This window comes from Pinus tabuliformis, chromosome 2_1, assembly GCF_031772625.1.
Source record: "Pinus tabuliformis cultivar Carrire ecotype Pingquan chromosome 2_1, CPIR1, whole genome shotgun sequence".
Classification (NCBI taxonomy): domain Eukaryota; kingdom Viridiplantae; phylum Streptophyta; class Pinopsida; order Pinales; family Pinaceae; genus Pinus; species Pinus tabuliformis.
The window spans coordinates 942,933,886-942,952,134 of NC_142299.1; the positions used below are offsets into that span (position 1 = coordinate 942,933,886).

Here is an 18,249-nt window from a genome sequence, read left to right on the forward strand (position 1 = left end):
ACCTGACGCCCCTAGACCGGAATTCTCAATTCCTCCTCCTCCTAAATCAAACAATGACTCATGCCGGCGATGGCGTGATTGGCACAACAAACACGAAATCGACAAAGGCTACATCCAAAAAGGCCCGTAAGATTTCAGGTCAAAATGCAAAAGATGAACTTCTTGCCTCGGAAGTAAATGCCGTATCGACAGATAAAGGTAAAGAAACCAAACAACCAGGGGGCAAGAAGAAAGGAAAAGGGAAGAAGAAGAAACAGGAAGAGTAATCACCTGAAAAATCTTCTTCAAACCCTCCTGGAGATAGGAAACCAAAAAATCCATGCTTTATATGCGATGAGGATCATTGGACGAGAGATTGTCCATATAAAGCTGAAGTTAAGAAACTCTTTAAGAGTTCAAAAACCCCAGCAGTATTGACTGATCTGTTTCCAAACCCGGGAACGAAACTGGTTGCTAATCAAAATGCTTCCCGATCCCAAGTGCTTATATTGTCTATCTCAAAGCAGCAAAATGATGCTTTGACAAGGAATAAAGATTATGGGAATCCACAGCTGTCGAATAACAAGGCTAATGAACAACCTAGTAGTTCGACAACAACTTTGACCGAAGTTGTGCCACCCATCATTCCTGAACCAATGATAAAACCGCCAAAGGGAGTAGTACACAAATCGACATTTAATCCTCGTGCAAAAGTAGCACAGAATTATAATATAGTAGAGGACCTGGCCCAATCACTGTCCGCTATGTCAACACTTGAGGTACTGCAAAATTGCACCTCCCAAAAGCAGGCTCTATTATCAGTAATAGGTGGGATTGACCCAATGGATTCCAATCTTGTATCCTTTAATCACAAAGGATATGACCCTAAGTTACTAGCTCAACTAGCTTTCCTTATTCAAGTGAAAGCCCTCAACAAAACTGTTCATCAAACAATTATTGATGAGGGGGCATCTACATGTATTATGTCGATGAGTTGCTGGAAAAATTTAGGCTCACCACCCTTGTCACGATCATCAACAACGTTAAAAGCATTTGATGGACGTTCATACACTCTATACGGGATTTTAAGTAACTTGCAAGTTGAACTAGGGGGAAAAACAGTAGAAATTGATGTTGAAGTAATCGACGGAAACCTCGATTACAACATCCTACTGGGAAGGCCCTGGATATATGCCATGGCCGCAGTTGTGTCGACCTACTTCAGGAAGATTGCATTTCCCTTTCAAGGAGGAATTACAATCGTCGACCAACAAACATTTCTCCCCAACAGTTCACTAGTTACGGGAAACATTCCAATGATCCATGAAAGCAATCATTCTCTTCAAAATATTGGAGTAGGCCTCCTAAAAGACCCTGCCTTAATGGGTACTCTTTCCCTACCGCCTCCAAGTAATTTGGTGGAAGTGGCCACAATGGAAACCTACAATATGAAATCTTCTATATCTAATGGATTCGGAAGATTCCTAAACATTTTGTCAGCATGGATCATCGCCATTTTAGAAATATTGTAGCAATCAATTTTCTTGGCTTGGGGGGAAAACCCAAATCAACACTCGCCGAGTGTTTGGATAGACAGGTCTAAGGAATATGGCACCTCTTCAGATCCTTGGTCGCATGTACATTCTACAGACGAAGGAATCATTCAATCAATGATGATAGGAGAGGCACCATGGGAAGATTACCACCATCTCTCCCATCCTTTGGATTACCACGAAGATTATTCCAGCAACCTTAATCATCCATCAGTTTTTTATTTTCTATCAAATACTGTAAATATGGTGGATTTCGAGGATGGTTCTTATCTCGTGTTGACCTCATTAAAAAATGAAACAAGGAGTCATGAGGAAAGTTCTTTTACTGTGTTAACCTCATTAAAAAAATGAAACAAATCCCCTTTCCAAATCTCAAAGGTAAACCTTCATTCCAACCACCGTGTTGAATGCAATGAAGCTTGGGGGGGCATGCACCTCGATTTTCATTATTATGCTGGGGGCATGCAAACTTATCACGAGCAGTGTTACCGCAGGGTTCAAGCTCATTAAAAAATAAACCCGCATCGAGCAGTTTTAGCTCATAGTTCAAGCTCATTAAAAAATAAACATAAGCCATGAGCAAATGTTTCCCCCCGCGTTTAATCTCATTAAAAATGAACTATTCCCCGGTAAATAACCATCGTGAATGTAGTACTTTAGCCATTAAAGCCTTGGTCGTGTTTGCACCATCACCTCCACTTTTGCATTGGCTGATCATTCACCTCCATTTGATTGTTTATCCATTTTGAGGAACAGCTGCGAAGAGTGATTTCACTAGCTATCCTTGTAACACTGCCGTGATTGGAAAATTCCAAACCTTACCTGGAATTGGTTGCTACCCATTTTATCACTCGTTCCTCAAAAGACGAGTCTCCTTTAAGCTCTTTTCAACTGACTCATAAAATATGAAAAGATTGCCGAGCCATTGGCCTCTCCAGCTCATGAAAGGCACAGGAAGTGCTATCCCTCCTCTAAATTTTAATCTTTTTGGACCTGAGGGATTATTACACAAAAAGATCGAGTGCTTGTTTTGTTCGGCTCGTTAAAAGTATCGAAAATTCATCCCTTTTGCATTGTTTTATACTTTTTCGGACTTAAGGGATTAGATGACGAAAAAGGAATTTTGGAGTTACCTTTACGTTCCTTTTCAGACTCTCTAAAATTGAAAAGGACCGAGTTATCTTTGTCGTTAAACTCGTTAAAAAGATTAATAGCGACAAACTTGTCTATAGACGAGAACGAGTTTCACTATCGCTAGGCTCATTAAAACATAGTGATGGGTTTGCCTGAAGGGAAAATTATAGAACAAGCATATGTTATCCTCCTCAAGCTTGACAAAAATAAAGAGGTACTGGTCAGCAATGACTGGGGAAAAATTGAGAAGAAAACTTGAAGAAACTTTGTTGGTAGCAAGTCGCTCTTGAACATGACACTTCCACTCCGTGTCCGAGTCGGGTTGGGTTGTTTCATTCACCGGTCACATCACCATGGTCCCATCATACCATCCACATTTGGGGTTAATGCTACCAATCCATCACAACAGTGTCGCCGATATGTTCAAGAGAAGTCATTTAGAGAATTCACCTGTGTCTCACCCACTACCATACATTTATACTCCATTCTTTCATGATCGCCACCCTGAACCTTATATCACCAGATCGTTTTCACCTCCATTAAAGTCATTTGCTCCATTCCATGTCATTGATGTGGGATTCATTAAGGCCCTCCTGTGACAGATCGCTTCTTGTCGACATTAGCTCATTATCCAAGAAGTTGATCTAGGAACACCCCATTCAGTACTTTGAAGCTTGCATGCCTCAATGGCAAGTTTCTCACTTCCGGCGACAGGTTTACATTAATGGCCTTCGACCGAAAGATTTTGCGTGGTGTTTGAAACCAAGTCCTTTATTCACACCACGTGAATTGTACTGCAATACCTTGAGGGTCATTATCATTATCGGTGATTCCTCTCGCGCCTGTTAACAGCTTACATCATTGGCTGGTAATCAGGTGATGACTTTCCATGTTCGACTCCAGAACAGCTTTCACATGGATCGACTTGTACTTCGAGTGAAGATCGAACGAGATTGAAGACCCCGGATCTAGTTTCATCCATCCGGGTTGCGATATATATTCAGGGAAATAAAGACATCAAATGTACATCATTGCCGCACAGATAATCATCCAATCAAAAGGATGATGGCTCTATCAGAATCATCAGTCTACACTCAGACGATTGTCTGTCCTATGTACATGAAAATGAATTTATAAAGTTGAGCATGGGAATGCCCGCCTCAGCTAGATCATGAAAATATTATGAAGATAATGTATTGTATTGTATCTTATTATAGGTCTCCTCCCAGCATTGAAAGAACTTCGGATCCTCATAATAAAGCATTTCACCCGACATCAAAAGATTAACGACATCATGCTTTAGGGGGAAACTGTTATAGACATTTTTGGGCCCTACAACCCCAAGCATGAAATGTCCATAAATCAAGGGTTCCTAAGTCCCTAAAAGTGTTGTTCTAACCCCTAAAGGAGCAAGGTCAACAGATTACAGCTTCTCCCAGAAGTTCTCCATGAAAAACTGCTCAAAATTGGTCAAAACAGGATCATTTCAGCTGCTCCACTGGCCAAGTGCATTTCATCTCACCTAAATACACCATGTGGGTGCGTTGCATTTCAAAAATCCCTTCTGTGGGGTGTGATGGGCGAGAAATGACAAATGGTAGTATCATTCCGCGAGGTGGAGAGGCAATGGAAACTTCTAGAATCTTCTCATGTGACACTTGCCTCAATGAATTCGACCAAGGATGAGTAAGAGACCATAAATCTCCAGTGGAAGCAAGAACTATCAGAGGGAAGACACTAATCAAATCATGAGCTGACTCATCTCCATTACAGACATCTATATATGGATCCCTCATCCCAGAGATCCGGAGGCTGGAATTTTGCATATTGTAAGGAATTGCTGTTGGTTTCTTGAGATAAACATCAGATTGTTGGGTGATCTAAGCTTTGTTTGAGGTGAAGAGGGGCTTCTTTGCTGGGAGGTTGATGCTGGGTCAGAACAACTAGTTGTAACTCCTCTTGGCTCTTTCTTGTTTTATCAATAAAAGCTATTCAAGTTTTCCTCCATGCTCTTGTGTCATTGATGCTTGTTACATTTGTATGGTCAATTTACATCGGATCCTAGATTGTTTATGATTATAGATCCATGTCTTTGTATAGTGCTATGCTTCTGTGATCTTACAGGTACTTTGTGAAGCTGGGCGTGCAAGGGAGCAGGTAACTAAAGACTATCAAAGAAGAGGGCAATCAAATCAGGAGATTAGCGCAAGACAGAGGTTGGTCTTTTTGTTCCTCTCTATCTATAATTCATAAAGGAAAAACGAAAGTAGCTTTTCTCTGTTTGTTTCTAAGGTAGCTGTCACACCTTAGTGGGATAGAGCAGTTCTATATAGACACTTTTCCCTGTAACACTTGGTCCTTACCTACAGAATGATCATCATTAGTTATGATTATCAGAGATACGACAAAAACTCCTAAAAACACAAATGTTGCCCTTAATAAAACTTTTATAAAATCAAAGGAACAAGTGTGAAAGAATCGGCCCCTGGTTCAGCCAAGGTTGCGATGTGATCAAGTTGCAATCGCATATCGCAGCGGGAAGTCACATGAAACATCACCCCTAGTCCTGCCAATTGTGATTTTCGATTGGCTAGACCCAAAAATATATGTGTTGCATTTAATAATTCCGACGGGTCTGCCATATCGCATCGTGCTTTATCTATAAATGTTGGGTTTCAGCAATTGTAATTTGTGATTGGGGAGCGGACCCAAAATCATATGTGTTATGCTTAATAGTCCCATTGGGTCTGCTATATCGCATCTTGCCTTATGTATAAGCTTTAAATTCTACCGATTGTGATTTACGATGGGCTTCGGACCCGAAATCATATGTGTTGTTCTTAATAATCCTGGCGGGTCCGCCATATCACAGAATGCATTATGTATGGGCCTTGGGCTTCACCGATTGCAATTTGCGATAGGGGAAGCAGACCCGAAAAATATATGAGTTATGCTTAATAATCCTGGTGGGTCTGTGAATCATGGTGTGTCTTATGTATCAGCATTGAAAGTGCCGTTTGCGATACCTGATGCGATCATAGAATTGATAGCATCACAATAACTCATTGGAGATAGACCTTAGACCTTTACCAATGTGAAAAGTGATATGCGATGGAGGAGTGGTCAAGCGATTGCGATAAGCGATGAAGGCATGCATCGAGAGATGTGTAAAGACTGAGGAAGCGTGAAAAGGGTAAGTTATGCATAATTGTATAATATTTCTATTATCAAAGCATTGATATAGAAATAAGGACGTGATAGAAGGTTTTGAGGGTTGAGCCCATATACACCCATAGTAAAGAGTGGGAGTTGATTATATGTGTGGGTATAGAGCACCATGAAGGTTTATGAGGATTGAAAAAGTCTCGATGAAGGATATGAATGAAGGACTAGACTGGGTTATAAATGAATCATGCCGCAGAGATTTATTTAGGGGGTCTTAACCATTAAGAATTGAAGATTTGACTCAGTAGAGAGTTAAAATCCCTGGGACAAAAACGGATCATTCGGGGAGTTATCATTTAGAGAAATGAAAGATCAAACTTCTAGGGGACCCATTCAAATTTGCTACCAGAGCAAGTTTTAATAGGGTGGTGGTTGTGGCCACAATAGGTTATAATCAATCAAGAAGGCCTACCTCTTGGCCCGCTTATGCTGCTTGATGATCTCCTCGCTTGCTCACAACAGCAATCTCTCGCTTCCTTATTCAAAATCCTGAAACAAGTAAACAACAATAGACAACAAACATGATAAAAAACAAATTTCAATTCAACCTACTTAACAAGTCAAGAAACATTAAGCCATGAATATGTAATATTACAAAACATGTAGGAAATCAATCGATAGTTGCATATATTAATATCTAAGAGAGATTACAACCATTTGTCTTGGCATTGCAGTCTTCCTTTGACAAGACCAGGTTCCCACACACTTTTGCTAGCATTTCATGATGGATTCAAGAAAAAATAGTTTTAAATCTCTTCCCTTTAGGCTTCACTCCAAACGAAATCACACTTCTCCCTCACACAACTAGATAGCTACAACTAGTAATAGCTTGTTCTCTACTCCAAACGAAAATAGCATCAACACTCAACCAAAAACTATGATTAGCTTGTGCTTGGGAAGAAGGGAGGTTTATATAGGAAATATGGATGGGAGATGGATCCTCTTCTCATGGGAGAAGGTCTTATACCTTGAGGTAGTTCCACCATTATAGGGGCAAGGAACCCAAACTGTCATCCTTGACCCCATCCAGCCAAACCATTTACCAGACTTCTGTTACAAAGCTTCTAGAGCTGGAAGCTTCAGCTCTAATTTAGAAAACTTTCCATAACAAGACCGACGCAACTGGAACACAACTTAGTCACTCCGGTCAACACGAGGACTAGGGCTAATCTATGCACATCGACGCGGGGGAGACAAAGGCCATTAGCGACAGTCTTGTAAAATGGGAAACACAGAAGTTTCAGGGGAAATGGTGCAAAAGGGAATTTATCTGCTCATGAATAGGGACACAATGGGAGTTTCTTCATGAAGGAAAAGCATGTGGGGTTCAATGTATAGATCCTCCCAGATCAAGGAATGGGGAGTACAAGGATAGTGATAAAATGTTATGTAACAAGCCCAATAAAAGCTCTTTGAAGATTGGTTCATGTGCCAAGTTACCACCATGATATTGCAGCCTTTTTTAGATCCTTGAGAGGATTTGACCAGTGTCATATCGAATTGCACTACCTCAAACAATGAAATTCCATGATTTTTTCCATATTTCATTGCTTAAGAAGTATATAAAGGATGATGATCATGTTATTGATTGGTCTGTTGTGGGTGAACAAGAAAGGTACTTCCAGTCTAAGCCTTAGTGCATACTATAGCATAAACATCTCATGCCCAGGAATAGAGTCATAAAGCAAGTTAAAGTGTAGTGGAAGCACTTTGGGCGTGAAGAAGCTACATGGAAGATAGTGGGTCAGATGCAGGCCCTATATCCTTCATTGTTTTCCGGTTGAGGCAAAGCAGTTTTGGTTCAATGTTTGGTATATGTTTTGCTGATGTCTTTGGTATTTTGATATGTATATATATATGGATGTAAATACTGCCATGAGTTAAGTTTAAGGCTCCAATAAGTAGTATGGGTGTCATATTATTATGGTTTTTATATTGTCATGTTGTTATGATGTTTTTCTTTTGAGCAGGTCTTTCATTGTAAATACTGCAACGAGCTAAGTTATAAAGCTCCATGGGAAATATGTTTTCTTTTCAGCAATTTTTCTAAGATCACGATGTGGTTTAACACCAAGGATGTGTTCCCCAAGGGTGAGGGTTCTGTAACAGCCTTGGTGAAAATTTCATGTAATAAAAGTTAATAAAGGCAAAATAAGACCACGGTTAAGGGACACTTATTCCAAGCTAAATGTTTGGCAAAGATATCCTAGTGGGCATCACTAGATGTTTGTTTTGGCTAATTAAAATTGGAAAAGGCTAAGGCAAAGGCATTAAAAGGCAAAAATGACTTTTTGGCACATTTATTTATGAGAATAAAGGAAATTAGGAGAAAAGTAAGGTGAAAGGTCATAGGTTGCACGTGAGGAGGAAAATGAAGAAAATAGAGGGATCATTAATAAAAAGGCTTATGAGGACCAGTTCATGGCTTTTGTTAGTTAAACCTTTTGTTAGTTCAAGTTTGGAGCTCTCTCATTATTCTCTCTCTCTCTCACTCTCTTTTTAACTTAGGCTTTTCTTGGAGAACTCTAGCTTTAGAGCAAGGAAGGAAAATCAAGCAAGGGGAAAGGAAGGAAAGCAAGGATCAAGGAAGGAAGAGCAATATCAGGGAGCTTCAACATGAATACTTGCAGGTAACCTTTTGCATGTGTGATTTCCTAGCTGGTTTTGACATACATGGCTTTGCATGTTGGTGTATGGCTCCCTTGTTGTCGGTGGCATGGTTTAGTTGCATTATGACAATGGTCTTTAGCCTAGTCTTACCTTTTTCTAGTTGTCATGGTATGTTGGGATGTTTTTTCAGTTTTTGAGCTTTGGTTTGTCAGATGGATTTCGGAATCTGAGGCGGAGGTGGTCTCATGTTCCATTCCAAAAGGCCTAGGAATGCCTTGACAAGTTTCAGTGGGATACATGGTAAAGCCTAAGGGAGATGTCTCAGTTTAGGGCCTAGTGATCTGGGTTTGGATTGTGGTAAAGCCTGAGAGATAAGGAGACATAAAAGTCCTGAAGGATAGTGATGGATTCCGAATAACATTCCAAGTTTTTCCCGGTTGTGATTGGAGCACTAGTTTTGGTTTGATCATGGTTTGATGAGGGTGGAGATGGTTTAACCTATGGATTTCCTTGGTTGTTCTATGAGATCCTATATTCATGCTTGGAATATGGTAGGGGGGTGACTAGCTAAAAGAGAGATTTAGTTCAGCCATGTCTATGGGCGGGTGGTACGTGGAAGTCTCGAACTTGTTCATATTTGCCAATGATTAATAAAAGCTAATTTCTCTTACTTTTTCACTAATTTATATGTGGGTTTAATGAATGTCTTATCTCTGATATTTACATAGATTTATGCGGGTTATAAACATGGTTAAATGATTGTTTCATGTCATGGTTATTTCATGTATTTGCTTATAACTGTTAAATGGATAGATACAATACCCAATTGATGATGTAGTAGTTCAATGAAGAAGGTGATCCTTCTGTTTATGTTTCATAAGTTGTTTGAGTCATTTTTGCTTTGTCTTGTATCCTAGACCTATAGGTTGCATTGATACCAAGTGTTTAATAGAATGTTAGTCTTGGTTGGGGATGCTCAGGCCTAGTCATGAGTTTTATTTTGATTTATCAACATTGTTACCACGTCCTTAATGAATTTTGAAGGTTGTAGCAAATTTTGGGTGGAGGTCGAGATTCTGGGCTAGAAAAGTGGCTTAAATCCCGGGTTACTGACACATAACGTGCAATTCCAGTCCACAGGCACTGGCAAGCAAGCCTCTAAGAGTGACTTTAGTTTAGTCGCTCCCTTGCCCATAACATGAGAGCGAATATGGACTAAAAGATCCAGAATAATAGTGGGACCCAAGGATAGGCTATCAGAGTGGCTAACTTATCTTCTGAGGGTTCTTTTGATGATGTTGGATGACTATGTATGATGTTCCATCGATTCCACTTCCTTAAGTGACATAGGAGGTTGAATCTGATTATAGTAGCCTCTTGTCTCATGGTTATCCTAGTTGGCATGGTTACTTTGGGTATACCTAGTTGGGGTTGTTACATGAACGACCCTGAGAAGACCAATGCTATCAAGTCCATTGAAGGAGTATGCATACATCATTTTGAGTATGGAATATCAAATAGAAGCATGTGATAGTAGTATATTTTAAGTATACTATTTTTTTCTTGAAATCATCTAGTCCTTTAAGAATGTAAATCTTGGGAACCATTCTTCATAAGTGTTCATCCATACATTCTCTAACAATATGTTAAAAGAGGTCATTTTTCCAAAATGGATCATCATGATCCTATAAGAGTTAAGACTCTTAGAATAATAATTATGAAAATATCAATATAAAAGGGGATGAAGGAATGTAGTTGTTCAAGTTGCAATCCCATTGAAAAATGCATATAGCTAAATGATTGTGTGAAAGATTAGGAAGGCATATTTAAAAGTAACCTTTAGGTAGGATTCATATAATCCTAGAAGAAAGGTTGGTCACATGCATAATGAATATTTCATTGGATGAAATGATGTCTAAGGTATATGGAATTGACTTACTAAGAAATGGTTAAGCATGTTATGAATTTATCTCTAGAATCTATATATATTAATTATCAACGTTGGGTGATATCTCTATTAGAAGAATGATAACTTGGTTATCAATTTGGATCCTTGGGAATTATGATATATGAAGGAAGAACTATGTCGAGACAGATGATGAGGATTTTGATGATGAGAGAGTCATCATGAGGTAAGTCTTGTATTTCTATTTTTAGGTTATCTAATTAACATGTTGTTTTTCCACCTGAAAAGATGTTGCGGGTGCACATGATGATATTTTTCACCTCTAATTACTCACAATAATATGTCAATCCGGGAGCGTTTTGTTATTTCAAAGAGTGTCTCAGTCTGAGGCTATCATTTGCCAGAGTAATGCTAGTAGTACAGTGTTCAGAAATACAAGAGTAAATGGATGCTTGTCTACAGCTTGACTTCTTCAAAAAAGTAAATCACACACTCAAAAGACTAAGCAACTTATCAGTCAAGGGTTCAGTAGCAATAACCCCTCCCTTTGGAAACTGATGGAAAAGGAAATCAGAGAATAGATCGTGGATCTGGGAGCCGGACAGTAAATGCCAATGCTCACTACAGCCTTAGATCGTCCCTCACACCAAAATAAAAAATGACAGGAAATGGAACGGCAGATAAGAAATGGAACAACAAATAAGAAATCGAACAGCAAGTCTGTAATGGAACAACAATTCCAAAATAGGACAGCAGCTAAGAAATAAAAAAACAACTAAGTCTCACAAGCAGTAACAATCTTAATCTATCAGATCAAATGCATTAATCGTAATCAAATAGCAATCTTTCACTCTTAAGGGCAAATCAAATAGCACACACCAATGGAACAACACTGATTACTGATAAACTATGGAACAACGCTTGAAAGCCATATATGCACACAACACACTTAAATAGTAATCTGATCCAAGTATCAATCTCAGTTAGAAGGAATACGACTGCGTTTCAAAATAGAACAGCATTGTTCATAAATCCAACAATCGTAAAGAACATAACTCCCAAGATGAATTCCGTAACGTGAATGAACAGGTGCACAGCACAAAAGCTCTGTAATGGAATAGTAACAGTATTCTGTTAAGACTAGTAATATTAGATCAACTCTTAAAAGAACAGTAATATGATGCAGAGTCAATACAATAGTTCTGTCTGTGGAAACCTTAATGAATTAAACATAACAGAGCATGTGATGTAAACTTATAAAACACATCAGATTACCAAATAACGACGATAGGCGAACCACACATAAACCAACGTAATAATACAGGAGCAAGTGTCCTCCAGGGCCGGGCCCTTAGCCTCTAGGGGTACACCGCTTGAAGTTAATCTAGACTCAGAGATGAAGTAATCACCAAGTTTGTATTAATGCATAAAGTAGAATTACAATAAACCAGTTCTTATTGAGACTCGATGATCAAAGTTTTGATCTTAAAAGAAATTACATAAAAGCATAATCATGTCTAACCCCCTCCCGAGCTAACAGTGTTGTCCCTTTTATAAGGGTGACGGCGGAGATGTCTAAGTGAAAAAATAGATAAAACAACGATCCGTCAGGATCAAGGATCCTGAGGGATTCGCCGAACTGTTAGTCCTCAGTCATTTCTTTTCTTTCCTGCACCGAGCTGATATCTCCACCTCCTTTTCTGGTCTGATTCGCTTTGATTTTCTTTGTTTTGTTTGCATTCGGTCTCCCGTCAAAGGGACAGGGTTAACCCGTCCTTGTCCTTTCCTTTGGAACAACAACTTCTCGTTTTCACTCCTCCCTGCATAAGGAAATGACAATTGTCAGCGTTTTAGTCTTGTATATTAATCTCACATGTTTTATTATAATTCTTTATCATTTTCCGAGTTCATGATGCAAAAAGGTTTGCAAGTTCTAATGAAAAGATACTGAAATAATCATCAAAAACATACCTTCTTTAGTACTCCACACACCCCCCTGCTTACCCTGTTTCATGCCCTCATGCAAACATTGTAGTTGACATGTAAGGCAGTGAGAGAATAGGCTGGAGATGGAATCTCATGTGGAGGCCTACAACCATGATGAGTAACTAGGTAGTCAAAGGAATGGCCTGTCTAACCCTCGGGCATCTCATATAGGGCTTGGTATCTGGGTGCAGGGTGCCAAATAATTGGACTCCAGAACCTATATCCTAACCAGGATGGCCCTGCCCTCAAAATGATTTCGCCATAGAGGTGCAAGCGGTTTGTAGCTAATTTAAAATTCTCATACTTAAACGGTTCCCTGAGCTGGATATTCGGGTTAGAGATTTGATACCGAAATTTAGCTGCATCAATGGCAAGGTCTTTGATAGAAAGAAAGTATTCTAATCCCTATCGAATCTGTGCCTCATGCATGGGACCTAATGTTTCATTTACACCCGGAGTCTTCATGAGGTTTCTATGTGCTTTCCACAACTGTACTGGGTTCCTAGGCTCAGCCCTTACCCACAAATCTAAGTCGTTTTCTTGCCTCTGGAAAGTATTATAGGATTTAAGCCATTTAATTTGATTAACTCCAAATGAGATGAACGCCTGCAATTGGATGTCTCCAACAAAAGGGCCAGGGTTCAGCTTGATCTCCTGGTCTAATACAAGGTTATGTAAATAAAACTCACACAGCAGTCTCTGGACTTTTACCCCGTAGTGCTTACAGCAGTCTATAAAATCATTGACAGTGTTAATTTGTATGGGAGCACCTGCTTTAACAGCTTTTATTTTTAATTGCAAATACCGTTCCAGTAGAAACAGGGCATAATTCTTGGCAGGGTCTCTACATTTTAAGACGTCATTGTATAAAGAACACAAGGTATCCATCTTCTTGATAACGATATCTAGCCTACGTGTTACCTTTGCGACTTTCTATTGTTCCTTCCGCTAACCTTCAAAAGCCTGGCTTTCAGATTGATTGATGTTCCTAAGCTGCTGTTGTAGCTCTTCATACTTTTCGCGAGGGACCATTTGCTCTCTAAGATTTTTTACTTCTTGCTGAGCTTGCTTCAACCCCTTTCGCAGGGTTACTATTTTTGGATCTCTTCTCCATGCAGCAGTGGAGGCCGAGAGTTTTACCTGAACTTTCCTATTGCGTTGCTTTGAGTTCAGAACCCTTATCACTCCTGAAAGTGGTGCCTCCGTTTGAATTTCCTTATCACAGGTCATCATGTCATCCATTTCTATTTTAACGTGAATATCAGTCTGTTGCTATTCCTTTTCAATTGGAACAACAGTCTGTTCCTCAGCATCATTTGGAACAGCAGCCTGGTTCTCGACAGGGTTTTGAACAGCAGGATGAATTCTAGTCCTCTGCCCCTTTGCCTTGTGGGGTTTTGCTGGAGTGGTCACCTTTTTCCTTCCTGAAGTCCTTTTTACCCTTTGCCTTGCTTTCAGGATCCTAATCTGCTGGTGGAGCTGGACTATTATATTCAATAATCTCTGCTATTCCTTTCGCAATTCTTTAATCTCCAAAATTTCCTTAGAAGGAGCAGTAGGCTGTTCACTACGGCTTGGACTGTGACTAGTTCCCGGATTTTCCTTCTGGGGTGCTTCTTCACTGTTCTGCTCTGGCTGTTTTGGGGTAGGAACCCTAACTGGTTCTGTATTTCTTGGGCGACTTCTCTTTCTGCCCCTGCTTCCTTCTGAATTTCTTCCGGTGTCTTTTGGTTAGGAACAGATTGTTCCTGTTCAGTATCTCCTATCATCTCTTCATCATGAACAGGCAGATTCCCTTCTTCTACCTCCTTTGCATGTGATTCTTCAGGTGCATTTTCCTCCTGGGATTTCTTTTCATCATGGAGGTCTGATGGACTGGAAGGTTGGCCATATTCGCCCATATTGGTCAAGACTTCGGCCAATTCATCTTCTCCCACTGGTCTTGCAATGGGCTACCTTCCTGCTGTTCCATTTCCTCCTCCTGCTCAAATTGCTCGGCTTCTTCTTCAGAATGCTCGGCTCCTTCTTCAATTTCTTCTTCTTCTTCAGATTGCTCAGCCTCCCCTTCTAGCGGTGAGGGTTTCTCATCTTCAATTTCTACCGGCCAGCTGGTGTTTTCCTGGAGCTTCTCTAGCCTCCCTCGTATCTGTGCTAGCCAGACTGATTTCCTGCGTTTTTCTGGCGATTCGGGTGTACTGGTGGTATGTTTACGCTTTGCCAATTCCTTGCGTTTTTCTGGACGCTCGGATGTACTTTTGGCATGTTTCCGTTTTGCTAATTCCCTGCATTTTTTTGGACACTCTGGTGTACTGGTGCCATGTTTACGTTTTGGGGATGGTGCGATCAATCCCCCATTTATCATGGCAGTTAGGTCTTCCCAGTTGCTCTGCTTCTGGGTGAGGCTATGGCTGACAATTAACCGAATCAACCCATGATGACTAACGACTGACTCTACATGTTGTGCCTTTTTTATGCTCCGTGCAACGTCATGAAGTAATGAATTCAAAAATGCAGGTAAATTTACAGAGCATTTTTGCTTTAGTACAGCTAAGAGTTTAAGATGTCGTGGTCTTACCACGTCTTTTCTGCCTTCACAGGTGATGTAGCTTTGAACGGTCCTTGCCAATTCTGCCCAGGGCTCTCCTAGCGTTGCTACTAGAACTCCCTTTCCTCTAATTGCCAGGCTCTGGCCTTCGTCCCGGAAGATTTCTATAATCTTCTGCAATCTCTCCCTTTTTAACGTCCATACAAGTCCGGTGGCTGGTAGTCCTGAGACTTCTACGATTATGTCATCAATGACTGCTATATGTCTCCCCCTCACTGTGGAGTAATCCTCTTGCAAATTCTGCAGGAATTCAATTGCCACCGTCTCGTTAGACTCCTGCAAGCAGTTGAGATAAGTCGGCGACCCTGCTCTTGCCAGGATTTCCCAGGCAGCAGCGAAGACTGTCAACACCTGTGGTTCCCTCCAAATCAATCTTCCTCCCATGGTTTCACTGTAAACTCTCAATGGAACGACAACTATTCATGCTGTTGAAACACATAAGGGCTAATAGACGCAAGACTTGTTCAAAAAAACAGAGTATACAATAGAAATGGCTTATGAACAGCAATTCATGTAGAAAAAATAAAAATAGTATGCTGTTGAGCCGTGCCATACCCTAGTACACAACTTTCCCGAATAGTGAGATGACACGTAATCCAGGGAATAATGAGGTTAACCTCCCCCCCGCAATGTGATAGGCTGTTCCAGCCATCAAATAAAGGAGCAGTGCCCGCTCTAAAACAGAGTCATAAAGGAACAGCGTATGGCAATATGCCATGTTTACAAAAATAGCGAATTACCGAAATCGAGGCATAGAATTAGATCGCTTATTACGTAAGAGGCTACTGTGATATGATGCAAGGCTGGGAGGATAGGACATATGTTGTACTTTCCAAATCTCCTGTGGTCATTGTCAATTACTCTGCCATGATTGGTGATAATAAATTTACATGCGTTATATAATTCAAGAAATGATATATGATTAATTACTAAGGTATAAGAAACAGAAGGGTGTTAATAACTCACCTATTGGTGTAAATAATGTGACTTCAATATCATTAACAGTGCTCTACTGCCGACAGGTGTCCATAACCTTGGCAGAGTTGTTTATTTCACCCATGGAACCGTGATCCTTTGTTTATACTTAGGGAATGTTGTGTGATGTCAAAATGTAGGCCATTATGCTGGCTTGGTGACCAATTAACCATAATGCCATTCACGAGGAAGGCGCGAAAAGTAGGTAGGCCGGCTCGTGATGAAACCTCCTGTTCCAAGGGTTGTTTATTTGATATACCTTTTGGACCATATCCCTAGTGTGGTGGCCATTGTGGGAATGCCACTTCGCTTTTGTCCTCATGATCATGGTAGGCTGGCTCTTAATGAGACCCCCTATCCTACATTTGACAACTTATAAGTCATGTTTACTTTTTTCTTTCTTTTTCATAAAGTATTTTCCCTTATTTATACCCAAGGGGTGGTTCAACACTCCTTAAGAGTAGGAATGGTGGAAGAAGTCTTAACATCTCAATAGGAAGATATAAACCCTTTTCTCTTATTCCTAAATAATAATCAAAGAGGATTAAAAATGGGTCATCATGATAAAGATGTACAATCATAGCAGAATTAGTAAAACAATGACAGCATAAGATGATAAATAAGTGTTTCCTTCCCTTTGTCCTCTTACCAAAGCAGAGTCTTATAAAGATAGCGATTTATGATTGGCTGATTTCAGTATGTTGTGATTTTGTATCCATTGCATAAGTGCATAGTTGTATTCTAAAAGACTTGAAAGAATAGGAGCAATAAGCATCCTTAATTTAGATAAGCAAAAGGAACAAGCTATTTCACAGGGAGAGCAAAAGCATGTAAGTGGTGTTCCTTTTGGAAAAAGGAACAACAAAAGACCACAAATAGAAAAAAATGTCGTTCCTTTGAAAAAGGAATAGCAGAACACATAGATGATGTTCCTTTGGAAAAGGAACAATAGAACATTCCAATGCCATTCCTTTGAAAAAGGAACAACAGAAATAAAAAATGTTGTTCCCTTGGAAAAGGAACAACAAACACACGGAAATGCCATTCCTTTTGAAAAAGGAACAACAGCAACCAAAAATGTTGTTCCTTTGAAAAAGGAACAACAAAAGACGCAAAAATGTCGTTCCTTTGGAAAAGGAACAACAAAAATAAAAAATGTTGTTCCTTTGGAAAAGGAACAGCAAAACATGCAAAAATGCCGTTCCTTTGGAAAAGGAACAGCGGAAATCGAAAATGTTGTTCCTTTGGAAAAGGAACAGCAAAACATGCAGATATGTCGTTCCTTTGAAAAAGGAACAACAGAAATCGAAATGTTGTTCCTTTAGAAAAGGGACAACAAAACAAGAAAATGTCGTTCCTTTGGAAAAGGAACAACAAAAATCAAGAATGTTGTTCCTTTGGAAAAGGAACAACAAAAACACACAAATGCCATTCCTTTGGAAAAGGAACGGCAAAAATCGAAAATGCTGTTCCTTTGGAAAAGGAATAGCAAAACATGCAAAAATAAAGAAAAAGATCCAAATTACAACGAGATGACGGCTGATCCAAAGGGATTTTCTCTTTTGAAAAAGGAACAGCCAAAAGAAAATGTTGTTCTTTTGAAACAGGAACAACAAAAATGACAGCAAAACATTAATTCAAAAGTATGTGCAAAAAATGATTCAAAAAAAAGAACTTATGTACAAACTGTAAAAAGAAATGAATTCTTTAATGAATTACAGGTGAGGAAGACTTCTCTTCCTCCCCCAAAATCTCCATATCAGAGTCTCGGTGTAGCTGCTAGCAGAAAGACTCCCGAGTGAGTGGTTTGCGATAGAGACAAACTCGGTGGCCATTTTCCTTGAAGGCACATCCAGAACCGTCAATAGTGATTAGAGTAAGGGTCCCATTGTCATGTACCTTCTGAATTTCATATGGTCCCAACCAATGAGTCTGGAGTTTCCCAGGGAAGTCCTGAAACCTGGAGTCATACAAAAGAGCCCAGTCTCCTTCGTGGAAGACTTTATTTTTAATGAGAGCATCATGCCATTTAGCTCGCTACTGTTGGATCAGGGCAGTGTTTTGAAGTGTAGAGAGCCTAATTTCATCCAACTCATTGATCTGCTGCAATCAATTAATCTGTGCCTCGGTTAGATCTAAGCCAACTTCCTGTGTTGTTCGTAATGTTTGGATTTCGAATTCTATGGGGAAAATGGGTTGTTTTCCAAACACTAATTGATAAGGTGAGTAACCAGTGGTGCTTCTCCATGTTGTTCTGTAAGCCCACAGTGCTTCAG

General features: G+C 39.8%; 1 protein-coding gene across 1 annotated transcript in view; it reads right to left on the reverse strand.

Annotated features, from left to right (window-relative positions):
- The window catches only part of LOC149203746 (uncharacterized), a 127,454-nt gene extending 112,699 nt beyond the window's left edge, over window positions 1-14,755 (reverse strand). The window contains exon 1 of the mRNA XM_089401968.1: window positions 14,358-14,755. Within this exon, the coding sequence (XP_089258094.1) occupies window positions 14,358-14,755 (398 nt within the window). The remainder of the gene's footprint in view (window positions 1-14,357) is intronic.
- Window positions 14,756-18,249: the final 3,494 nt, after the last annotated feature.